The sequence below is a fragment of the Wolffia australiana genome, chromosome 5 (assembly GCF_029677425.1).
Source record: "Wolffia australiana isolate 7733 chromosome 5, ASM2967742v1".
Taxonomy (NCBI): Eukaryota; Viridiplantae; Streptophyta; class Magnoliopsida; order Alismatales; family Araceae; genus Wolffia; species Wolffia australiana.
Genome location: NC_135839.1, coordinates 23,212,892 through 23,239,693, shown reverse-complemented (window position 1 = coordinate 23,239,693; position 26,802 = coordinate 23,212,892). Strand labels below are relative to the sequence as shown.

Here is a 26,802-nt window from a genome sequence, read left to right as displayed (position 1 = left end):
TTCAAAATACTTATCATTAATTAAATTTGTTTACCAAAAACATTCAAGGAAGTTAGTGAAAAAATAACCATGATGTGCCAAATCAGAATTTATAGCTAGTGCATAAATATTTGGTTAACTCAAATGATAACATGATAAATTCTAATTTATAATACCAAAAAACATCTCAAATGTATTTAAATACACATGCATTTATCATGTTATCAGTTAGATGAGCATGTTTTGACTACGTCTTACAAGTCTTTAAGCATGAGATTCAAAAAAGTTTAAACTCGGATATAGTAAGAGGTCCATAGATATGATCGTGTGTTCAAGATGGGATGATCCACCATTGGTATGAGAGGAGCTTGACTTAAGGGAAAAAATGCATCTAAGTCTCTATAAAGGGTAGTGAGGCTATAGGAGAAGAAGTTCTCAAATGTTCCCTGTTGCACATGAGTACTAACCAAACGACGGGCCCAGGTTTAACGGTTTACCATATCCTAAATTATACAGGAGTCTCACAAGGATGAAGGATTGTACATGTATGGTAATTGATGACAGACAAGGTTCCATTAGAGACTTCAAAGAATATACTATATCTTCCATAGCACAACATGTAACTTGGCACCCCATAGGCTGTAAACTTATCCTATCCATTTGGTAAAATTGATCCTCTAATAATTAATCTATATGTTGATAAATTTAATTAATAAGGTTGGTCAATAAATGTTATAGGGCCTTAAAATTATTAACTAGAATGATATATGGGCCTAGAGGTTCACATGTGAAAGACTAAAATGATGTTGGAAGATAGACGTTAATTTGAGGGTTTTTTTGAAAAATCCTTTAGAAGTATAAACAAAGAGGCACCCTTTTAGGTGCCCACGCAAGCCAGATCCGTGCCCCTTTTATTTTTTCTCTAACTTATCCACTCATTCTGTAGTCACATTTCTGGTAAGAATAATCACAACATCTTCAAGGAATAGTGACCAAGGAGAAGATATCCAGCACCCTTCTAGTCGTGTAGATACCACCGTAGGCCGAGCAATTAATCGTCTTGAAGAAACTCTCCTAGAAAGCAAGTTAGGGGTGGACAAATTTCCCCAAAAGTTACTCAAAGTATTATATGTTTTAGTGATCATTTATTAAATGATCATATGCTTCCACTGATGAAAATAAGTTTTCATGTATCAAAACTATAGACCCATAGCCCGACATCCTGTACACTGACTTTTCCAAAAGAAGTTTTTATCTCAATGAGTTCCTTATTTCACATCCAAGTTTTGGTGAGTCTAGAGACCAAAAGAACATATCATGTCTGAGGTTGGCAACGAGGGAAGTAACCATGGCCGAGGTTGGCCTAGACCACAAGTGGAGTAATATTATTTTATTATATTAATATTGATGTTGATATTATATCATTCTGTGTTGAATCTTGGAGGCATTATCTATATTGGTTCTGGTATCTATAGAATAATAATGTTATCACTATCAGTAATGGAATGATATCTCATATTAATATTGGATATGTTGTGTTTCACAGATATTATGTTTCAATCAAGTCGTGTGAGTCTTTAATCCTGGCATTGAAATATTTCTCATCTGAAAAATATCAAGAAGTTCATGAAAGTAATTCAGTGGTCAATATAGGATTGTTCACCCTGAGTATAAAAGAAGATTGACTCAATAAAGCTGATACATAAAATCCCAAACAAGGGTAGTGGGGATTTTGGTAAAGCTTTTCTCTAGTGACCCATGTCGTATACCAGTAATAAAAAAATGATTGATTACAATTTTTTATTATTAACCAGACCTTCATTGAGTCTCTCATGGAGGAGGGATAATACATACATAGTAATTGATAATGGTATAGGTTCTGCGAGAAAGTTCATTTACTACTATTTATAATCTAGAGCACAAGGCATTGATTGGAACCCTACAAGCGAGAAGCTTAACCAATTAATTGGTCCTTAATCAGCTAATCTATATGTTTGTATAGTTAATAGACAAGGTTGATTAATATTTGTCCTTAGAGCAGTAAATTTTCTAAGTAGAATGATACATGGGACTAGTGAGTCTCACATGAATGTTTAATCTATGTTGGTTGATATACTTCAAACTTTTAAAAATAACGATAAATAGATGTACACCCATTTTAGAAAAATGGGAAACCCAGGCCCCATTTTTTCTTTATCTTTCACTACATTCACCTCACCAGAGTTACATGATGCTGTGGAGATCAACAACATCTTCAAAAAGAGTTCATGAAGAAAAAGAGGAGGTCCATCAGGATATTGATTACATTGATACATCTATAGACTTGACCATTTCTTGATTTATTCTTGTTGTCCTTATACAGGGACCATGCTAACCTTCTTTATTTCTTTCCAATTTTATCCAATGTCCTAAAAGGGATTATATTGAGGTTGGGCATGTGAATGCCATGAAAAGGGATTATAGGAGAAACTGAAAGGTAGAAAAAGTTCCCAGAATAATTAATCTTTAAAGTTTTAGATCAATTCTGAATTGATTCCCATATTCTGCCGCATGAGAGTTATTTTAAAGTATGGTATTAAAGTGTAGAACAAAAAAGTAATCTCGATAAAAAAATAAATTATTTTTAAAAAACATTTCACGTAGGGAAAACTAATAATTTACAGATATTAAGTCTAAACATTAAGGTAAATTTTTTATTCCATATTGTTGTCTGGGGTCTGATAAAATTAAATCAGTGTAGGTATCCCTCTTCAATAGAATCTAAATATATAGATATTATATATATAATTTTCTTGTAAAATTTTTTGAAACATGAAAAAATGAAGTATTTTTTAATTTTGTCAAATGTAGCATTAATTGTAGAAACTACTAGAAGGCTGTAAGCTGATCAGAACCACTAACAGGTGGCTAAGAATGCACTTGGTACGCCGCCATTTTAATAAATAAATTTTGTAAGAACTTTACTCAGTAACATAGATCTATTACAGTGTGAATAAGGATCATCATAATGAGGAGTGTCAAGTTGATTATAAATTTAATACTCTTTCAATGTTAAAAAGATGGGTCTGGGTATGTCTAAAATATGAGATAATGGATGAGAAAATACTGAGGTACATAGTTGACAGATAATATCCAGATATTTATTACAATCGAAAAACTCTTTGAAGTGATCTTCCACAATGTTTTAGGTGTTTAACTTGCCTTCTATTACAACTCTTTTAACTTTATTTCTTTATCTTTCAACCGTGGAATTGTAGTTGCATCCACAAGTTAACTCGCCTTACACTACAAGAAGCACCTAAGATGAGTTATCTTAACTTACACTGCCTTTTCTTCAACATCGTCATTAGGTTAGAGGTATATTACCACATCATCATATTACTTTACATCATCTTGATAATTCCATACATTATCCATTCTGCCTGATTCCCATGGTTTGAGACTTGTAAGTCCTAGTCGCAACATAGTCATCAATTAACAAGATGTCCTTAGTGTCTTATATCAACAGATGGCTGATAAAACTGTGATAGGAATTAGCCTCATTGATATTTAACTATATTATCATTGAGGGATACAAACAGAAAGCAAACTCTTTCTCCGAAGAGAATCTAGTGTATGTCCTCAATGTCTCCACATTAATGGCCAAAGATATCGTATAAGTAAGATCAGACTGTGTTATTCTACCTGGATAATTTTATATGGATCTTGACTATCTATCGAATATGAAAATTAATAACATATGTTAGTAGACTAATAACATACCATATATTATGACCTCATCAAAGTTCAATTGGTCAACGCATTTATTCATGGACTGCATTATAAATATCACATTAGAATAATAATGAACAAATATTTGTTTCAATGTACTTAAATAAAATGTGGTGGTGTGATTGGCTTGATGACATATAATATCCATCAGTCTCTTAATTAGGATACCCATGATTTAATTGTGAGCATGCAGATTGTAATGCACCACATGTTTGGTGACCATGAACAAAGACAATCTGATTCCTCAAACCTGTGCCAATGGTCATGCTTCCTTTCCAAATGCACCTTCAATTGTGACTCTACAATCTATCCACGAATCTGTCCTGATATGTAAAGACTTATATGATGTTCCCTTCTTCTATGTCTTTCTTAAGTGCTTGCTATTCCACAATCTGAAATTTTAGTATGGAAAGTCTTCTTGTGTTCTCAATTGCTTCTTTCACCCGTCTCCTTGCTTGAGTTTGTTAGTCCATGAGATAACAATCTTGGGGCCATGGAGGAGACCCCAATGAGCTAGTTAGGGTCATGAGTGCATTTTTATTAACATAAAGTATATTATTTTATATACAACTGTATTACTAAACTAACAGGTCATTCAAAATTATATTTTCTCTCTGTTTTTTGTCCTACCTTTCATTATGAACATTTTATTAATTCTTTTTATTTCATTTTTTATATATTCCTCTGTTGTTCTAATCATTTAATAATAATTTTAAAAATAATTTAATATTGTGTTACAACCCTTTCTGCCCATCTTATTTAAGATTTTATATATTGCATCATTATACACGCTTTATAATATTTCTATCTAGTGTAATAATTTCATATCAGTCAATATTAAATTCTAGTCAGGTAATTTTATCTCATTTTTGACGGTCTGGGTCCAGTCCAGGTTTTAGCAAAGACCTAAACCTCATGTAAACTTCAGTCCGGTTCTGGTCCATTCTTGTTCGGTCCCGGTTCGGTCCCGGTTCGGTCTAGATCAGTCCTGGCCTGGTCAGGTTGACTAGTCCATGTGATAGTCAAAGTAGAAATTTATTTTCATAGTAATGTTAAATATCCTCTGCATCAAGCAGTTGCCCACTGATGGTTAAATATATAGCATCTACACTCAGCTCAATAGAAACCTCTTCATTGAGTTTGATTTGATATTTTTAGAATTTTATAAAAGATATTTAGTAAATATCAATTAATATACTTCAGGTTTTGGTCCGGTTTGACCCTTGGACCTAAAACTGTTTGACAAACCGTTCCACCCTCAAATGGAGGACCTACTGTACCAGTTCGTTCCTGTCAAATCAGTCCTTGGTCCTAAATGTCCAACCCTAAATTTATATCTTTTTATTTTATACTATCTCGGCTATTAAAAATATTGTATTAAATATTCTCTATATATTGTACTAAACTATAAATCATTTTTTTCATTCGCCTTTGTGCTATATATTAGTATAAATATAATATGTTTTGAAATCTTCTTTCTCGCTCTATACTTATATATCTTCCGCACTAAGCTATACCTATATACCTATATATCTTCCACTCTTTAACTATATATCTTCCACACTAAGCTATATCTATAAATTTACAATATCATCTAAAACATAACTTTTATCTTTTGTCCAAAAATATTTTCTATTATATCATTAATAATACACTACCTTCTCTAAATAGATATCCATATCCTTCGATTTAGATAGATTTTTGTATCATATTCCATCCACAGCTTCTTAACTAACATATCTCCAGATGAAACTAATGGAAGCTGAATAGGTGTATAACTTTGACGTCCTTATAATTCTGATCTACTTTAAAAATGCAATTTAAGTTATAAAGGGAAGGAATGTGATGATAATAAGTATGACCAATCCCATAGTTACCAGTGTGGAGAAGGATTATCTGATGATGTCTAAATGCATGAGTACTAACTTGGATAACTGATGAGGGTTTGATAGTCGACACTCTAGGCCAGCCTGAGAACATCAAGAGGAGAATGATTCAATGTTTACAATAACTAATTATGGCAAAGGTTCCATGAGAGATTGATTATTCTCCATTGTATCTTCTAGGACCAGGAGGTGCAGTTTTGCATCGTATGTGCTGGCAACTTAAATGTTAGTTATACAATAAAATAGGATAAGCTAAACAGATATACTACGGGTAATAGTGTATTATAATAGTACCAAGGGATAATAAATGGATTCAAGACAGAAGGGAAATAATCAAACTAATATTCTTAAATAGAGAACTATTTTATGTTTTTTATAAATAAAGTTATTAATAAATGAAAATTGACTAATATGAGCTGTTGGTTCAAGTTTTATTTATTTAATTTAAAATTTTAAATACGCGATCGTGTGTCGCCTCCTGATTGTCTGGCACATTTAAAAAAAAATTTGGCACCTTCTCTTATGGCGTGCCACATACCGCCTCTTCAAAATAAGAGAGTAATACAAAAATACAGAAATACATATTAAATGCACATACCTGTGTGTTTTTAATAGCCTTACCCACTCATATTTGGCCACGTCACCGCCCGTGCATGCACTTTGTATGCGCAGCACGGACAGTGAACTTGCCGCCAAGAATAAGGACTTCCACTAGCCACATCAAAGCCGTCGGATTCCTTTCAACGGCCAAGATTCTGCCATGTGGCGTCAAAAAATTAAGTTCTTGGCATTTTCTGCAAAAGTCCCTTCTTTAATTCGCTCGCGCAAATTGACACCGCCTAAAAGTATTTATGCATATGCCCCTTCACTTTCTCTCTCTTTCATATTTCCAAGAAAACCATAGAAAACTTATGATTAATCTTAAAACTATAGAATTAGTTTGGGGTGTTATCACTGTTAAATGTCTCTATGATTGCATGCATGTAAATGAATATAAGATTTTAAATATAAAATTTTATCATGTTATTCATTAGACTATCTGATGTAGGACATATCCTATAGCTGACCTACATATATTCTTTTATGCTTGTTACTTGTCAGCAAGGCTTGTCCTATCCACTTAATTCTCCTGATCATCCATTCCCTTTGGAAGTTTAGGTTAGATATTGTGGTGTCACAAGGAAAATAGAGGAAGTTTTGACTTAAAGTTTCACTTTCTTCTTACTTGGCACAACTACTATTCTTTTTCCGATCTAGCGAATCTCACCCTGAATATCAGTCAACAAAGTCTCATTTCGAGCAAGTGATCACCACCTATTTATCGCATATTCACTCTTATGCTTTCTCTCTACTCAGCTCGACCTTATTCTTTACACATCAACTATCTTATTGGCTGCTGTTTGCACGCCCCACTCTTTGTTTCCTATCACTTTCATTGCAGAGGACTTCTAGGATTATCCTTCCTACCAATTCCTCAATCTGTGTTTTATAACAGCAGTTGAATCACACAAACTGTTGCAAGCCCCAAAGACCGCAGCTTGACAAGGTGTCATTATGAAAGAATACTCTCTAACAAGCTATCGCAGAAAATGTATTTTGACCATACCTTACTGTCATATTTCATAAATTCTCCTCTCAGCCACTGAGTCCTATTTCCATCAAGGTGTATGTTTACGTCCCTATCCAATGATTTGTGAATTTTTACCATAAATACAACTTTACGCACATTCGTTATATTCTTAACCAACCTAACTTGACAATCATGTAAATAACTGTTTTTATTTCTGATGGATATTTTCAAGTGATATGTGTGCATAAATGTATAAAATTAAATCAGATACAATTAAATGGACTGGAGCATCCCATGTGAGTTTTTGAGCTATTTATTTAAATAGTAAGCCAAATTAAAGCAACTTTGGCTTTGGGCTTCAAAGAAGCCATCAGAGAGGAGTGGGCCATGTCCTATAAGCCTGGACAATCCTCTCTAATATTCTGTTCAATGTGGATCACTAATTGCAAATGGACTTTCAGAAATTCCAAGTCAGCTAATGGGAAAACAGAAAGGAATGACAATGAGAGAAAAAGTACAAATATATATGAGAATTTTTCATCATTCCTACTGTATTAATATTATCTTCTTCTCTCTCTATACCTCATTCTGAACATTTTCTAGCAGTGGCTAGACAACATGACAGAGCTCCCTAGGATCCTGGTTGTTTAACGTCATCAAAATTAGTGTTTTGAAGTGATCTTCTTTTGCTGTCTAAATTTACATTATTTTCCACTTAATACCCACTCAATAACATCTCATAAGTAAATGGTAAATCTACAGCAATTAAGTAATTTTTGTAGATTTACAACTTCCATGAGTTTAATGAGCTTAATGAGCCTTTAATCTCATTAAGACCAAATCTTCAAAAAAAGGCAAGCCAAGTGAACGACCAGAATGAGGAGCAATCAGAGGACTCTAACCTGATTGGAGGACACCTCTTCTCCAGAATTGAGGCTATAGAAAAGATCTAGACCATTCAATGCCTTGGGAGATCCAAGGGTCATCATTTCTCTCTCTTCCCTATATAAACTCCTCACAATCAATTGTAATTCTCACTCTTGTTTCAATCTAAGACCCAGATTTAGTAGCTTGTGTGCAATTGTTCTTGAGTCCTCTTGATCACCTTGGACCTTGGCATGTGTGACAAAGAGGTTCGACCACTATTTCTTCCCCGCATCCCTATCGGTTCACCTTTTTCTGCAAGTTAGTCTTGGACCAGCTAGCCGACGTCGAGACGCCTGCAATGCCTCCAACATCTAGATGGTTAAGTTTATTTTATTTAAATTTTATTTTAAATTTAAAGTAATTCGGGTGAAGAGTGAGTTTATTTCAATATTTTGAATTTCTTTCAATATTTTCTTATGATTTGTTTTAGAACTCAGATATTTGTTTTGGAAGTATTACTCAAGGGTATGACACAAATACATTTCTTATTTTATTTTACATCATGGTAAAGGAATCAACATGAAGCAGGTTGTTTGGATTAATAAAGCTTGAGTTGAAAATCAACCGTTTTGAGAGTTTATCTCAACTCGCTGACCTCTAACTTGAACATGTTGGGAATTTTTTTTATTCCCATTTTATTTTCTAGAACTTCTTTCCTCTTCAATATTTTTCCATTCTTCTTCATCATCATTCTCGATTTCTCCTCTGTCCTTTTTTGCATCATCTGCATCATATATTCATTAAACCTTTGCTTAGCCAAATGTCAAAATTAGAATTATTCCTCGGAGTTAGGCTAAGGGTCATAGTTTGAGTATCGTGGTTGCCACTAAAAATGGAGGTTGGGGTCCATGTATTTCCTTGATTCCATCTTGTATTTGATCAGTTTTGGACTGGATCAAAATGCATGGAGTTCAGTTGTTGAACCTTGTCGCATTCTCCATCTTCATGATCATAAGTACAGCAAATAGAAAATGATTTATTAGAACAATGATGTATAGGATTTTATTCCCCAATATTTATTTCAACTTACTGATAACATGAAAATTTATGACATAAAATCATCCATTTTACACTTATATTTGGCTCAAAATGACTACATTTGCATGTTATATTGAACTAAATTGATTAATTTTGCCTTCATTGTGTTTTTATGATGTCGTAACATTTCCTGATTTTTGTGTAATTTATTTCATATTTTTTCGGGTTAAAAAATCATAAGGAGATGAACTTTTAAAGGCGAAATATAATTTTCTGTTTTTTAAAAAATGATCTAAATGATTTTTAAGGCTTTTATTTCTGTTGGAGAGGTTATTTGTAATTTTTCTATCCTTGTAAGGTCGCAAGGGCATAAATGCAATTTATGCCATTTGAGTTGAGAAAACCCCTTACTCTTCAAATAGTTTTTTTTCCTCTTCTATGGGGGTCTTTTGGCATTCCCTTGACTCCAGGTCACCAGCAGGAAAGGGGGAGGAGCTTAGGCCCAAGCTTTGGCATTGGCAGATGCTCAAGTTTCCCTAGAGAGGGAGACCAAGTCGAGCTCAACATCGTAGCGGATCAAGCACCACCTGGCCTAGGACTGGCATCAAAAACGGGGATTGTGTGATGGTTCTGATGAGAGATTTTGATGCAACACGTACGGCCGGGATCGACGGCGCGCGATGCAACACAGGGTGGGAAACGAACAAGCGCGTAATTCAATATTTAATGTGGGGATGCACGTTTATGAAAATAACGAGAAGTACGGCAATAGCTGAAATAGGACGGAGCCCTGAAAGAGTTCCCGTACGCGTCACGTACGATCTGACTCCCAATGACCCGATAGATCAATCAAAAGACGCTGTAGGAGCGGGTATCCTCGATCCAACTATCTACCCCCGAAAATAGTGATGGACAGGATAACGTCGGAAAGTAGCTACCCAAGACTCAACATGCGAGAAACAGAGAAAAGGCGTGGTTCAACAGTGGAGCACGAGAGGAAATATTACAAGAAGTAATAATACGCAGTAAAGGGGTTAGCGTCTTGACCTGCGGACTGGAGTCCGGTAGTCGCGGTGGTCGCAGCCGAGTCGTAAATGGCGTGACGGTCCGGTGCGACAAGACGAAAGACGAGTTGGGATTGATCAGCCGATGATGTCAGAGCGACGAGGAGCAGGAACGTCGGCGATGTCCGGTGCAGCTCGGAGGGCTTCGGCGGGCATTTGGCGCGTGTTCGACTCGCCGGAGGTGGCGCCAAGGCTTGGCGGCGGCCGTGGCGAAGGGTGGCGTTGGCCCCCGACAGGAGCAGGCGTTTCCCCGGGATCGTCCGCTGCAAAGCAGAGGCGGCTTGGGGGAGCGGGGGAGGGTGAGGCCGGCGTGGCCACGGATCAGCCACGGGAGCAGCCCCACGGAAATCGAACAGGCGTCGGGAGGGGCCGGATCGCCGGCGGCGCTCGGCGGCACCGATCGGGGGAACCTGTGGGGCAGCGGTGGGGACCGTCTTCCCCTCGGATGGAGGGCGAGCCAGGCCGGGGCGCCGGCAGGGCTCGGCGAGTGGCGCGGGACAGCGTAGGCGGGAAGCGCGACCGTGGTGGCGGCGCGCGGCTGAACGGCGGTGGCGGCAGGTCGCCAGTGCGCGACCTAGGTCGTGGCGGATCTGGATGGGCGGCGCGGGCGGCGCGGTCGACGGCGGCCTGAGGCGGCGACGCGATGGCCACGGCGCTTGATGTCCGCGTCGACGGCGAGAGATGGGCGGCGGCAGCTGAGGCGAGCTGCGGCGCCGGCGCACGATGGCGACGGCAATGAGAGGTGGCGAGCGACGCTGGCGGCGGCGGCGGCGCTAGCGGCGGTGGCGGCGCTGGCGGCAGCTCACTGAAGCCCTAACGCATTCTCCTCTTGCCTTTTTTTTGTCTTGACCGGAATACCCTTTCGGTTCAGCATTTTTACCTCGGCATGCCCTTACTTGAATCCGAGTCACACTGAGTCAACCAATGGTGACTCGTTGGACTGAGTTGACTCAGCGTCGGAATCGGCCGGACGTGCTGAGTCAACTCGGCGACTGACCCGGTTCCCCCTTTTCCTCGCGCCTAGGTCATTCAGCGGCGGCGGCAGCTAGCAAGGCCGACGGGAGGGCGAGGAAACAGACGCTCCAGCGACCCGTGGTCGGACGCCCGAGTGGGCGAGGCTGGCAAATGGGCGGGCACCCTGCTCGGGGCACCGGAGACGGCTCAGCCGGTGGGGCGCCCGGGTTCGAGCGCGGTCGGCCGCTCGGGAAGGCCCGGTTCAGGCGTCGGTCGGGTCGGCGGCGTTCAGGCAGGAGCTGCAATAGGCCGGAAGCAAGCACCGGGTCTTGGCGAGCGGCGAGCGGAGAAGTTCGTCACAACGGCAGCAGACAGTGAGTTCGGCGGTCTCTCTCGCCAGGGAGACGAACGAGGGAGGCGGCGGCGACGCGATGGCGGCGCGTTCCGGCGTAGCAAGTTCAGTCCTCAGACCAACGACGGACGGCGACGGCGGCGTGGTGGCGTCGTCTTACTCTTATCCGTCAAGGGGGCTCCATTCTAACAAACTGCAAGACTTAATAAACTTCAAAAATTCTCCTCCTTCCTCTAGGGCTTCTGTTCTCCTTTTATAGTGGGGGAGAGGGGACCCTAGGGGAGGCCCGTAATTAGGGACAACCCCCTAATCGGGCCGTAAATGACAGTTCGGCGTACGACGGAAGGGCCAAAACACGGAGGCCCTCCCCAAACAAAACACAACGAAAAGGTTCAGAAAAACGCAAGGAAAATAGGAATGGGGACGCCTTTTCGTCATGCCGTGTGCTTGAACTCCGGGTTCTTCTCGTCAGCTCGAGCTTCGCGACGTGGCTGCTGACGTGCTGGTGCGGGTTGACTTGGCGCTTCCGGTTGCGGATGGTCCCCCATCAGATTTCCTTGTAATCCCCTCCAAGTATAGCGTATTAGGACTGTTTTCTTTATCTAAGGTTTGGTTTGATTCTCATTCCAAAGTTCTTTAGAAAAATAAACATCATTTCCATCATTCATACACACACACCCATTCCAGTTCTCTCATCTCTCCATATCACCCTCTACCCCATCATTCCGCCATTCATTCATCACTATTTCGACTACAAAGAAATCTATCCTCAGTTCTGCGTCCATATCCATCATTTCTCCTCTCCATTGTCATCAAATTCGTCCATCTTTCCCATCGCCCATAACGTGTTCGACGAAATTCCTCTATGGTAAGTTTTCTCTAAGAGGCCCCTAAGGGCTGTAAAAACCTATTCCTCTCATATTAGTATTACTACGGTAATTAATCTATCTTGTTTTAACCTCCTTAAATCTCTAGAATACCTCTCCTTTTTCTTACCTACAAGTATCTCTTCTTCTCTTCACTAATTATCTACCTCATTACCTAAGCTCCTTGAGGATTCGACCCTTACTTGTCTCTATACTAGTGAGGAAAATATAAATCTATTGCATGAACTCAAGACACAGCAACGACACAAATCAACGCAATTTTGAGTTCATCACTTACTACTGAAGTGTTGGATTCTAGAGGCCTTGATCTAGACTATCATGATGATTCCTTGCAGTTGAAGGCTTTAATGAAATCATAACACCATCAGCAGAAAACATTGAATTGAAGAACCTGTGCATGGATTGCATCCATGATTTCTTAGATCCTCAAGTGAGAAAAACTGAGCTGCCCATCTGTGCAGCCTATAAATGTATTCATGTGTGCTTAGGCTCATAGAATCTCCTCCTTCATCTTGGTGAAATCTGTTCCACCTCTATCGCCTTTGTAACACCATTCTGATCGCATTGGGAATGGAGAGAAGGGAGAAGAAGGGGAAGGCCCCTGAAAAATTCTGGCATGGGTGAAGTTTGTTCAAGGCCTTTCCCTATTTATATGAAGTTGATATTTTTCATATAACTCCCAAATTTTAATTATATCTTCTAACGACCAAAAGAAAATTTGGGTATGACCCTCTAGGCCCATATATCAGTCTAGTTAATGACTCGAGCTGCCCGATAAACTTTGTTGACCTTCTAACTTAATTACATATATCATCATATGAATTAATTAATTTTAGATTCAATTTAACCCAATTAATAGGTTGAGTCTCTAGCCTGTGGGTGCCAGGCTACATCTGGTGCTCTAGAAGATACAAAAGAGTGTGTATCGACTCACTCTTGGAACATGTTTGTCATCAGTTACCATGTACTTATAGTCCCTCATCCACTTAATTCTCCTAGGATGACTTAGGGTATGGTCAACTGTGAAACCCTAATTGGTCATCCGATGTTAGTACTGACACATTCCAAAAATATCTATTTTTCCTGAATTAGCTACCCTATCAATCGTAAAAAATAGAAATTCTAAATATCATTGTTGGGCCTCACTCATTTGTGTTCTAATTTTTTCAGTCACTTACTTCCTCTCTCTCCCATAATATGCCCCCAATCTGCACGAAATACTCTAAAAGCTATTTTTCCTTGCACTTTAATGTTTTACTCTCTCTATATCATATATAATCATTTATATTTCAATTTGTTTTGGATTCAAAATATGTGTCATGTCCTTTATATTTATGGATCTGATATTCGCCATTTAATTTTGAGGAATCATATTCCTATATAATTTAAAATATTTTATTGCTAAAACTTGAACATATCTTTGTGATGACTCTACATGAATCAATTGAGCTATATGAGAAGAAAACTTGAACATATCTTTGTGACTTCACTTAATTGGATCATCTTATTCATGAACACAGCTATTTCAAAATAATCATTTAATATGTGGAACTTATTAGTTATAACCTTTGATTAAATTTATATATGATGATCTTAAAAGACTCAACCATATACTAGAAAAAAATACTTTCCCCTTGCTATAAATCTCATCTTTGACTTTTTTTTATTTGCAAAAACACGATGCCGGGTACGTCCAACCCTGTGGTTATGCCCGTAGACCGATCCAGTCGTGCCCTGGATGCCACCCAGGGGGGTTTTTATATATAAAGTGGATTGTTTATCAGCGTTTTAGGCATGGAATGAGCATAAATATCCCAATTACACTCAGATCCCACTCGTCCATGCCCATGTGCAGGAAAGAGAAAAGATACATAAGTGATACCTGGCAGGTGCTCTGAGAAGGTCAAGCGTGCCGGCGTGACTCCGGATTCCCCCGCGACAGTGATGATGCATGGAGTGCGTGGAGCTCTCCCCGCCATCGAGAAGTGTCGTCAATGAGGTGCGTGGTGGGGACATCAATAAAGCGGGAGAGCGAGTGCTCCACCTCTCGCGCTTCATGCAAGACGCCAACTGCTGGGGCAAAGCTCTAGGAGATGTACGTGTGCCAGTAGGAGTATGGGGAGCCGGCATAGCAGAGTCGATGCATGGAGTGCAGTCCAACCCACCATATGTAGATATCAGTGTTGAGGTGCTTGGAAAATCGGACGATCAAGCAAGAGGGGGAGTTCTCCGGACTTAAATATACAAAAATTGAAAATAAAGGCTCGCCAACTAAAATCACAGGAAAATTCAAGATCATCAGTTTTATGTTTCAGGTTTTTATGAAATAGACTATTTCACTCAATTAATTTTTTATTTAACCATCTATTCATAATTTTTAAGGAAATAAAAAAATACCTTCAACTAATACAAGAATGATCTAACATGAACCAGATGCAAAGTTGAATAGAAGATTCCTGAAAGAGCGCAACATTTGCGTCGATATTAGATTTATCCTTAAATTCTACATACATGATTTCCTGATGACATTCTAATCATCATTCACTTATTTAGAAAGAAAACCAACTGGAAATTTTATTTCACTTATAAAAAACTTTTGATACTGTTTAAATTTCAAATCAGGGGAAGAATAGCAAAATGTCAGATTTCAGAATAATTTGAGAGAGCATATCTGTTCTTTCATAGATATGCCTTCACAATACATCCATATATCCCCTTGAACCCCCATATAAATAAGCTCAGCAGAACTATAACCACTTCTGCTTTCTATAGGGTCAGTTACATTTTTTATTAACTCATTTTTGCATATGACAGAATAATACAGTTTGCATGTTCAAAATAAATCTTTATTAAATATATATATATATATATATATATATATATATATATATATATATATATATATATATGCATACACTCACTTAATAAGCTTGTGTGTGTCTCATTGTATTTCTCGTAAAGAAGACCCCTTAGGTCAGTCACATTAAAACCAAATTGCTCACCTAAGAGTAATGGTAGGTCAACTTGTATTACTGCTTACATGAAGCCACTAAGTACTCGTATGGTGCACTAAGCCATTTCTTCATTTTTCTTCTTTGTTTTATCTATTATGTGTATGCTTATGTTAAAGTTTTAGCTAAAAATTAGATAGTTTAAGATATAATTTAATTGACAAAATATATGGATTATTTTATTCTATTAGTTCATGCATGACTCTTCTAAATTAGATAGCTGTTAATAGTATTGAAACATTTAGTCACAAGCTTAACCATTCTCTACTTCTATAAATGTACCTTGATAGAAGAAAATAAAAATAGTCTTAATGCATGAATATTGGGTTAAATGCCTATTCACCCTTTTTTTACTTTTATCGTGTATTATATTTCTCTCTTGTTATGGATATCACTTACTACCTCTAGTATGTAAATGGAATCACTATCCTTATGTTATACACTTGGTAATTTTTCCTTTTCATTCAACCCATTCTGCCCTTCAAACCAGATTTCCTCTCAGGGTATAATATACCATGTTACGGGGAAGATCCCCTTTCCATTATGTTTCAAAATTTATGTACAAATCTCCAAGTCAAAGGAAATTTCTTTACATATGGAGAAAGGAATATGTTCTCCTAAACATAGGATTGCCAAGTAGTCCAGCCTACCAGTCAGATGTTATGGTAGAACTGAATGTTATTATATCCTTATATATACATTGAATTTCTAGATCATTTCATCAAAACTCTTACATAAGGCAGAGTTTTGATTATCTACATGCCCACATCTTTCTTAATTTTATTCATGATTCATTACTCTTGATCTGGATGAATAATTTTCTCCCCATAAATTTATTCATGTGATCAGTTATTGAATAATAAAAAGTTTTAATGCAAAAAAAATGGTATGTTAAACTTGAATTTAAGTTTTGCGATGTTCATTTGCTTCTTTAATTTTAGAATTTGATGGTACTATTTTTTCCATTTGAACCAACATTTAAGAATTTTATATCCAAATTGAATTGAAGATACACCTTTTAGATAAATCTGGTAGAATAATGAAGTCAATTTAATGATCAGAGAATAATTTTGATATATTATATGTTAGGTAAGAAATGGTGACTAATCCTGAAATGTTTTTATTGAATTAATAATTTTAATAAAATATTAAATAGGATATATTCTAAATGATGAACTCTTTGACGAAGCACTTTTAGCATAAAATAATAAATTAGAAAATTTTAATATAATCTTGAATCAACTCTTTAACTGTAGAAGAATTGGGAAGACATCGAGATCCCATGTCAATCCATTAGGTTTTCAGTAGCAACTCTTTATATTTTTTGTTTCTAACTTACTGTAAAATTTTATATATTTATGAAGATATAATTTTCACAACCTTAGTTATGCATCTAGTGAAATTATGTGCATCCTCTTCTCAGAACTCCTAAACTTGGAGATTCTAGAAGTTTTAATATTCCATTAAGTTAGGCTTTCACGGTTTTACTCTCTTCCCAAATCATCCATGTACCTTTGCATATAATTTAATGGCATAAAAAATGGGAAGCTATCTTCAAATCCTCATGTAACACCCAACTCATTGACTCATAATGTTTTTATTTTTAAGCCATAAATATTAATACATGGGTTAATTTTTATTTGAAATCAAGATTAAGGCAGATTACTCCACCAATCTAGAATTTTTAAACATTAACATAATGTATGGAGAGAAAAACCCTCAAGTACACTGTTAACTCACAAAAGATGATCAAAATATTTAAGACAACAATATTTATTGCAGCTAATTCCCAAGTAACTCTTTATATGAGAAATAATAATTTATGAAATATCATGATGTAGCATTCCTGTCCTTACAATAAGACTGAAACATGAGAGAAATGTCAAGCTTATGGATTTTAATCTTTACATATCGAGACTAACATATCAAAAGATAATGTGATTACCTGTTAAGTAGAAATTGGACTTAAATATTAATATTAGATAAATCTCAAACGTAAAATTTTTAATATTTGAATATCAAGACTGACATATTAAAAAATGATTCAATTATTTTTAAGTAAAAACTGGACTCAAAATCAGCATCATTTTCTCTATGAGCTAAATTACAAATAGACTAGTTGGCAGCCTACATAGCTTCTAAGACATACGCATGACCTTTGATGTCCAAACATATCAAACTAAATGGTAGTTTATCTCTTAACCGTTACTTAACAAGATAGTGAGGTTATAGGGTTCTCTCCTCGTGTAGTCAGGGGTAGAAGTGAAATTGATATTTAATTTGACTAGTATGAATGATTACTAGCCTGGAATAAACAAGTTAAGATTAAGCCGAAGGGTGCACTTTAAACTCATCTATAGACTGAAAATTATGATGATGCAATGTACGACTTTAGGAGCAAGGAGCAGTTATCAAATAAATTCATTAGGTGTGAGAATAAAAAATGGCCTTAGGAGCCCATCTATAATTGTGTAAATTCTGATATTGAATTAGATTTATGTGATAGCTGTATAATTGAAACTAGTTCCACCTTACTGGTAAACATATGAATTTGGCATGCACTGCAATTCCTATAGGACAGGGAAACCAACATCATGATGTTTTTATATTTCAAACTGAACTCTAGGTCGCCTCGAACATCCTTTCTGATTTATTCAGTAATTCCTTCTGTAATCATTACTTAATTATTCAATTGATATTACTACCATTACTCTAATGTACAGAAATATCTCGGAGATGGACTCATAAACATGACTGGGAGGTCTACAACTGAAGTAGAACAAACATGTGAAATAATATATAAAGGGCGATAAAAGAGGGCATGGATCCTCAGATTTCGAGACTATGATAGTCCCATTTATTTTTGAGATGTGCTCATCATAAAAACATCAGGGATATTAACATGAAGAGCAGAGAAAGAGTAGTCAACATTCAGAGCTTTTGTGCCCAATTGTTGAATTCGCCACCATAGTGGTCTAATTATCAGTAACTGCACACCTTAAATAATAAAGGACGAAGGGACATCACATCCACCAATTACCATCCTACATATGAATGTTATAATTAAGTGCCCTGAAATGGGTGGTGTGTCGTAACTGAGACACCAGCAACCATCCCACATTGACATGTTATTGTTTTGCTTAATTGAGCTCAAACTCCATTACATCCCCTTGATACAATCAGTTTTTTTATGTTGGCCCACAGCCTTCTTTTTATTGATCATGTTTTTGTTTGAGAGATAGAGCAACATTATTATGTAGAGATTGTGTTGCATGCTTCAGTAAAAGCATAGAAGGTCAGTTACAATAGGACATTTAAAGAAATTTTTTAGAGTACATCAGATTCAGTCTAACTAATAAATTTCAAACCAACAATTCTTCCCATATGATGGTACCATTGTATCAAGCTTTCCTAGCTCTAGCTCTATTAGGCCATTGCTATGACATACTGGAAAATGTCATGTTGTCTTTCCAGATTGGCAAGTCAAATCATGTTACTATGCTCCTCTACAGAGACAGAGGTTCAGCCTACATCCTTACGACATTAAATGAATATAATATGCACATGTATATATAGATGTCAGTTCCTCTCCCTTTTCATTTCATTTTTCCTTTTTTCAGGTTTGATCATTTTTATTCTCGTTTTTCTGTATTAGGTCATCTAAAACTTAACCAATCAAGAACAAAAAATAATGGAAGATGATTTTTACCATAAAACTTCAAATGAAGCCATTCAAGTATGCAGATAATGTTTTTTTACAATATTGTTTGCAAGCTTGTCCTTATGGTCCAAATGAAGATCCATTCCCTTCTTTTATCAAAATTTTAAGGTAAATATAAGTAGCACATACTACACAGGGAGAACGAGGTTACTACATAAATTATTTTATGTGACATTTATTGTAGAGTTTGATTAAGTGTGTGAGCATGAGTGAATTACAGTATATAATGCAAATAAAATTTATTCTATTGAAAACAGTCGATAGCATGAATTATGTTACAAATGCAATTGAAGCGTCCATGTTATCAATGAAGAAAAGGTGATACTCACGTTGAAGAAGAAAGTATCAGGCTACGTGAAGATATCACACAATAACCGAGGATATACTACTAACTGATCATGTACTACATTTTTATTTTATGCTACACTCATAAATATCCATACCAGGAGGACATAAATTTCATGATGTGTCAGATCTCTTCAGGGAGCTGACATTGTTGAGCGGGGAGGCCTTGAGTGCAGTGATAAATGAAATAAAGAGTGGAGATGACCAGAGCAGTGGGTTTTATGGCAGCATGATAGAATTTAACGTTGTCTTCCGATTAGCTGGAAACGACTGTCTATTCCCCAAAAAAGTTTGGACTGATCCAAGTCAGGGTAGACTGATGCTGTTGTGAATGTTTGACTATTCTACAATTACTTTTGATTGCAACGATTGTTTCGTATAATATTTTCACATAATGAATGGCTACAAGGCTCGCATTATGTTCTACCAAGAGTTCACGATTTGTAGACATTGCGAGCCCCCTTTTTTTGACGGAAGGTGGTCTGAACACAAAACAATACGCTGAAGAGAAATATCCGACTAAGATCGAATAGTAGCTCTATTTCTAACTCCATGGTTTAAAAGATCACCACTGCAGTTTACCATTTCAGATTTGCATTGCTTTCGGGACTTCGGGCAAGTCCTTGGCTGAAGTTGTATGATACTTATGAGTGGTCACCTTAGAGGTTGTATTTGCCACTGACGTGAGACTTCTCTCTGCGCAGTGATCATTCACCCCACGGAAGATCGTTCTTCTCGCGCTAACTGGGTCACAGCTGCACGTGTAACCTCATCACTTGTGCACGAGAAAAAAAAATATATTGAACACCGATGAGACCTTAGACCCGCCACTCTCCAACGTCTCCTATGGCGGGACCAAGACCCCACATGCACGACTGATGTGACTGCACGATGCCAAGTACCTAGCGAAGGTTTCAGATCATGATATGACAATGATGATGATGGAAAACCATCCCAAGTACATTTGAAGATTAAACCTGACGGCCGCCGTTAATAATCGGTCATATCAGCTTCACATCGCTGACAGCGTGGTCCCGAGATTAAACCTATCCCAGAGATAGCGGCTTGCGAAGATCGGGCGGCAGCATCGGCCCCTGTAAGATACTCTGGCAGCTAGCCTTCCTTTATCTTACGGCGCTGAAATAAATGGCGTAGAGTTCGGGCCCACGGTATCGCACTGCTTGCCTAAAACTGCTTCCTAAGCATGTTTTTCCCCCGAAGGAGATTTGAATTCGGAAGCTCAAGTCAAAGATGGAGTGGTCTTATTTGTCGTCTGGCCTGACAGGTCCAAGGTGAGCTGTGAGTAAAAGGCTACTCATCTTACTAAATGTCTTTTCCTGAATATAACGGCGAAGCGAGAGGTCAGATCGTATCCCCCTCGTCGACGAAATCAGTCACCTAAGTCAGTCACCCCGACATTAATCTGCACTGATATATTCGGGACATCTCTAATGATATTTCCCTTCTAGATGAGAGATAAGTGTAAGATCAACACCAATAAATGTCAATGGTCGACAGCATTTGACCCCTTTGTGAGGATTCCTACCGCGAATGTTGATAGCCAGACTGATGCACAATTAATAGCACCAAGATAAAAGTCCTATCGCAAGAAAGGTTGGAGGTGACGGGCAGGGAAGTGAGTACGGGACGCGGATGTGACTGTAAATCGGGGCAGGTAGCATAGACAGATATGCAAGAGGAGTCTTCAGTATGCTCGCTCACGTCGAACGTAAGATGGGGACGACAACGTCCGCACCGCGATGGAAAATCCAATCTGTATCTTGCGATCAGAGAACAAAACAAGAGGTGAATGACGTGCCGGTTATCCTGGTCTTCCAGACAAGTGTGGGGCACGAAATTTTAGGAACTTGTCTTTTGGGTGCGGGAGTAGAGGCGTAAAACACGCGAGAGAGCGGTGCCAAAAAGTGCGGGTGGTCTGTGACGGAGACAAGTATAATAATTCATGTCCTCCCAAAATTTAAAGTCGATAGGGAATTCGCGCGTAACCCTATTCTCTCCTACCAGCTTATATCTCCTTAGGGAGTCCTTTCTAATGTGTATCGAGCATGGACTGCGAGCCGCAACACCGTCAGAAGTCGGAAGAAATAGTTAAGTTGAGGCCCAGCCATTCAACGTAAGTTTCAGCCCTCAAAACCTAATCAGAACATGAATACGTATGTGTTCATTGTCCAGTACTCAGAGCACATTTAGGGTCGCCGGGGAAGTACGCAAGGGAACGGGAAGGCGGGTGATTCCTCTTGGCCCGTGCTGACAGACTAGAAAAATGTGCGCTCAGCATCTCCGTCCTTGTAGATTGTCTTTTTCTGCTTCATCCGTCTGGGGTAGAGGCTCTAGGCGAAGAGAAAACGATGGAGACATTTCCCACCGGCGTCACCAGTTTAGCCAAACAAATCTTAGCAAATACTTCAAACCTCCCATCTCTGTTCCCTCGTTTAGCATTTGGGCTTCATTTCAGTCGCTTCAGCCATTCCGTGATTCTTTCTTCATACTGAGGCCGAAAGTTCAGCAACCATTGATTTATCTCGGCTGTTGATTAGCTGAGGAACTAGTTGGTTGCGACCCGTTCAAGGGAAAAATATGAGCACAAACGCAGCTATTCTGGCACTTTAAGGATGCCAAAAATATGACAATTAGTCGACTTGAACGAGGTAGGGGATCGGGGGAACGGTGTCACAGAGCAACAGGAGAATTTGCGCAGCCACTTGGGTTCGTCAAAGAATCTGATTGTGAACCCTAACGCCCCACGGCGCGGCGTCCAATTCCATATTCACTTAGAAGATTGCTAATCATTATCTGCAAGTTCTGAATTTTAGTTGATACCGTCGTCTGTTGCTTCTTGCCGACATTCATGTATGTATCATGCTTCGTTATTCTGCCCGCTGGATATCACTGGAAAGATGGCGAAACGCACGTGTCGACGACGAAACAGAGTAAATGTCACATCCTGGTAATGTCTATTTCTTACGCCTTCCGGTTTCATCACTTGGTCTCTTCTCCATCTATTTGTCTCTCTCCTGCTCTTTCCCTCTCCTCCATTCGGTCCTATTTGTACCGCTCGTTTTAGCAATTCCCCGTATTTAACCTTCGCCGTTCACTCACTCTACAGTATTCCACTCTTCAGCCTCCCTTCTCATCATTTCTAGTCTGGGACTCACCGAGCAGAGAACTAACAACCTGGAGGCTGGCGGACAAAAACTAGAAAGTAAGACTTCCTGCGTTAAAATGGGGGACATCTCTGCTAAAGGCTGATCTCATCCATCGTACATTTCTCCCCTTTGGCTCTCATTCTCGCATTGATGTTTTAGATCCCTGCAGATCGTGTTCGTCTTTCACACTTATCCTCCCAGAAGTAAGCAAGGAAGACCTTGAAGGAATGTCTCCAAACTTGCTCGATGTCAACACGTCTTCGTCCTCCACTGTGGCAACATCTATACCAACGGAGCAGTTGTGCTACCTTCCGTGCAGCTTCTGCAACATCATACTCGCGGTATGTCGAATGAAGAAGATAACGAGAAAGCACGAAATTTCATAAATAATCTATTTACGCTAGCATTGGCGAGAGAACCGCAAGATTTCAGACATTGACATTTTTCGCGTTTCTTTCTAGCCTGGCATTTCATTTCTTCTTGATCTTACGTCCTTTCCGTGCGGCGTCTTTTCTCGCGATTGCACCGACTCTTCCTGTATGTAGCCTTCCTCGGAGAGCTAAACAACGAGTCGACCTAAAAGCACAACGCCTTTTCTCCTATTACCCATCTTACTTTTACTTTCTGGATTCAGGCATGGAGGATAAGTACTTTCGTCATTCTTTGTTCTTGGTTTCATATTTCTCTTGGTTTTTCCCTTTTTTAATTTTTTTTCCAGAACTAGATCCGGCCATTATTCAGCCAGGGAGGAGAATCTTATCGAGTAGAATGAATGCTCTAGTCATGATCTCAAAATGGCGCCTGCTGTCATCTCTTTGTGATTTGCATTTCGCGTGTTCGGTCAATCAATCGATCTCAAGAGAGCAGGAAAGAAATAATGGCGAAGAGTCCATGAAGGGACTCATCGTGACGACCTTCGTCTGGAAAGAATAAAAATGATCCAATGAAAGAAAGAAATGCATGGATAGGGGTTCAGCTGCTACATGAACATGGTTGGGGAATATGGGTCCTCGGTCTTGAACGAGTTGTGACAATGTTTCTAGAATTGAGTTCCACTTATTATTATTTGAACTGCATTTTATTTGCTCTGCATCCTCATTTCCTTCTGCTTCATGTTCAGCAGCATTATTTGGGTCGTTTTCGGATGTGTCATAATGTGAGTTTATTGCATCAGGTTAGCGTACCATGCAGCAGTCTCTTCGACGTTGTTACAGTCAGATGCGGGCATTGCACGAACATGTGGTCTGTGGACATGGCCGCCGCACTGCACTCTCTGTGCTACCCCTGGCCACAGCAGCAACAGCAACTACAGCTACCGTCCCAGCTTCAATATGATCATCAGAGCCTCCGCCTACAGGTTCGCATGTTCCTCAAACCTGACATAAAAAATGCTAATATTTCTCATTTCTCTGGTCGATATGGTTACCTTATGAGAAAAGATAAACTTATCCAGTCTTTCATTGTAGTCTCCGTAATTTAGATAAAGTTTAATGATGGGCTATTAATTCGTCATCAGTTTGGAATCTCTTAATGCATTAATCCTGCATACGGACTCCTGGATCTAAACCCTTTCCGCACAGGGCTTAAAATGAGTGGTTCCCGAGGTTTACAGCTTTATGGTGGATAGGATCCTTCTCCCTCTATCTCGTTCTTCCTCTGTGTTGGTGCGGGTGTGTGTATATGTCTGTTTCCACCACTATCTATAGATTCCTCCCTACTGGAACAGAGAAGGTCAGGTAGGCCTGTGCCAAAAGGAGGTCAGCTGGAAAAGGTAAGTTTGTCAGAGAGTTCTCCCGTTACTCTGAAGACAAAGGCTAACAGACGCGCTGGTGAAGTATGATCGCAAATCCCCCGGTCTCCCGGATGACAGTGTATGGTCTACGTTGTCTTGTTGAGCACTTATGATCCATATAGGTTGTCCACAGCTTTTCCAAGACAACATTGACATCGCCTCCCATCCGACATCGTGGACTTCGATTCAGTCTTTTCGGACCCGGAAACTACGATCCGTTCAATCTGTAGAGAATTGGCCTTAAGTCGCTCTCTTGTATCCTAAACGATCGCCTTCGATTGGACCACATCTGATTATCTGTCGCTCCATTTTTCTCTTATCTCTGGGTTTTTCGTGCAATATTTCTGCTGAGAGAGTTTAACGTATCTCTCGCCACTGCCTCTTTTCTCAATGATGTGTGGATTTTAGACCTATTAAGTTAGAAAAACTCATCGTACAGGTACTACCCCGATGCACTTTCCACATTCTTTCAGATACTGAAAAGCAGTATCAAAACCCTTTATCAGAGACAGGTTTATAAGCAACCTTCCAGCCTTTAGGATGTTGTATATGCGGTCAACAATTTGCAGCCAGCGTTCTGCTTCAGCTTTCTTCATGCGGATGAATCGCCCAAAGTGATATTGGTCGCCGTAATTTCCACACGTATCGTCTCTTTCCACGAACTACGACCATTTGAATGCCGAAAACAAGAAACAAGAGCGTTTCCCGCAATAGCTCATATGCTCTACTTTCGAAGAGGATATACTTTCCTAGCATTATTCCTGTGTGCAGGTTCCCAGCTCTACTACTGCCGCAAACTACATTCTCGACTTCGCAGCCGCTAAGCCTACCCCTCTACCCACCTTCTGCAACAAGCTGAACGGCGGAACGGCGCGTTTTCCTGTAGCTGGTCAAGGCAACGCGGAGAAACTGCCCCTCGGACGCCGTGAGAAAATTTTGCATATCCAACAGCATTTCATTCCTCGGCTTCACGGTTATTAATATTTGCATTGATTAATTATCCCCAAATTTCTCAGCCCCCGAAAAGAAGCAGAGGGTTCCGTCCGTATATAATCAGTTTATCAAGTAAGTAGACACAAGATTTCTCCAAGGAAACGATTTTATAATGTTTTAACCTTTTCTTTCTCTGTATTTAAGGGAGGAGATCCAGAGAATCAAAGCAAACAACCCAGAAATCTCTCACAGGGAGGCATTTAGCACAGCCGCGAAAAATGTAAGCGCTAAAACAACTGGCGACAGTATAAATACTTGTTAGGCCTAGCATCTCTATAAAATGTTGTCACTGTCCGGATACTTGGTTATTGGCGATCAGAGCCTCTTATTGTGAATGTATCAATTTTTTCTTCTTAACATTGTAACTTTTTTGTTCATTAATTTATTTTCTTAATTATTTTCCATAGTGGGCGCACTTCCCGCATATTCAATTCGGATTGATGCTGGAGAGCAATAACCAAGGCAGGCTTCGCGAGGTAGTTTCCCAGTTCTTTATTTTGGGCTCCATTGGTATCTTATGTAAGTCCTGCTCTTCCGTGATGTTCTCCAGGGTCCGTACAACAAACCAGTCCCAAATGCTCCCATTTTCAACAAGTGATGTAGGCCGTTTGAATCATGGTGATTCAACCCTATCCTAACGGTAAGATTAGCCTGAAAAGCTCGTTTTTCTTCAGTTTTAAGGAAATATTCGGGTGCACCGCTGGATTCGCATTTTAAGCTTCAGATATCTTAGAAGTTTTTCGTACTCAGCTGTAAGATAAATGTGGTCACTGAAACTGGATTTTACTCGGTGTTTCTATAATTCATCATCGTTTATCTACTGTGCAGCAGTGAAACTATCTAATATCATGAAGTGACAAATGTTTTGAGAAAATACTGAGTCTCCTTTAATTGATTCTCTAAAAGAAAAAACAAAACTATTCCTTAAGGAACCACCTTAAAAGTCATTTAAGAATAAAATATTGCGAGCAGGCGGAGGCAAAAATAATTTAAGCAACATGTCCTGCAAAGGTCCTAAAAGCACTGAGGCACAAACAAAGGGCCTCCAGAAACCATTGGCCAAAAGCTACATCTGACTCTTTCAGTTGAATTTTATTTTAAATTAAGATTGACATTAGGTGCTGTTGCAAAGCACCAAAAATGATTTAGAAGTTCAATTAAAATAAAATTTATTTTGAGTGATACTAATAAAGATGGAATCATCCATCATCGGTACAAGACGAGACAGCTCAAGGAACATGAGAAGATGAAGTCCTTGGCCAAAGTACTGGAATATCAGATTAGTATTTAACAATTTACCATACTTGAGCCTCAAGTGGATAAGGGACTATATTATTGATGATAGACATGTTCCATGAGTGGGTTGATATATTTTATTTTGTATCTTCTAGAGCACTAGGTGTAT

The 26,802-nt window shown here is 38.8% G+C and overlaps 1 protein-coding gene and 1 non-coding gene across 3 annotated transcripts; one reads left to right on the top strand and one right to left on the bottom strand.

The window, feature by feature from the left end:
* Positions 1 to 2,295: 2,295 nt before the first annotated feature.
* LOC144704000 (U6 spliceosomal RNA) lies at positions 2,296 to 2,398 on the bottom strand. Its single transcript, XR_013581696.1, has one exon. It is a non-coding gene; the product is annotated as a U6 spliceosomal RNA (small nuclear RNA).
* Positions 2,399 to 22,067: 19,669 nt separating this feature from the next.
* Positions 22,068 to 26,217, top strand: YAB5 (plant-specific transcription factor YABBY family protein). Of its 2 annotated transcripts, XM_078576277.1 has the most exons (9): positions 22,068 to 22,413; positions 22,573 to 22,668; positions 22,772 to 22,953; positions 23,787 to 23,969; positions 25,176 to 25,329; positions 25,421 to 25,469; positions 25,542 to 25,617; positions 25,805 to 25,873; positions 25,948 to 26,217. In XM_078576277.1, the coding sequence occupies exons 1-9, from the start codon at positions 22,401 to 22,403 to the stop codon at positions 25,993 to 25,995; spliced, it is 870 nt and encodes a 289-aa protein (XP_078432403.1). In that variant the 5' UTR covers positions 22,068 to 22,400; the 3' UTR covers positions 25,996 to 26,217. The 2 variants fall into 2 exon arrangements, with proteins under 2 accessions (XP_078432403.1, XP_078432405.1); XM_078576279.1 differs by lacking the exon at positions 22,068 to 22,413 and having other exon boundaries at positions 22,453 to 22,668; positions 22,782 to 22,953.
* The last annotated feature ends 585 nt before the right edge of the window (positions 26,218 to 26,802 follow it).

What these genes read in the sequence shown, in the direction of transcription:
- YAB5 (XM_078576277.1), top strand. An exon ending in GTATATAATCAGTTTATCAA is followed by an intron (nt 25,470 to 25,541) that starts GTAAGTAGACAC and finishes TCTGTATTTAAG; the next exon opens with GGAGGAGATCCAGAGAATCA. An exon ending in TTAGCACAGCCGCGAAAAAT is followed by an intron (nt 25,618 to 25,804) that starts GTAAGCGCTAAA and finishes TATTTTCCATAG; the next exon opens with TGGGCGCACTTCCCGCATAT.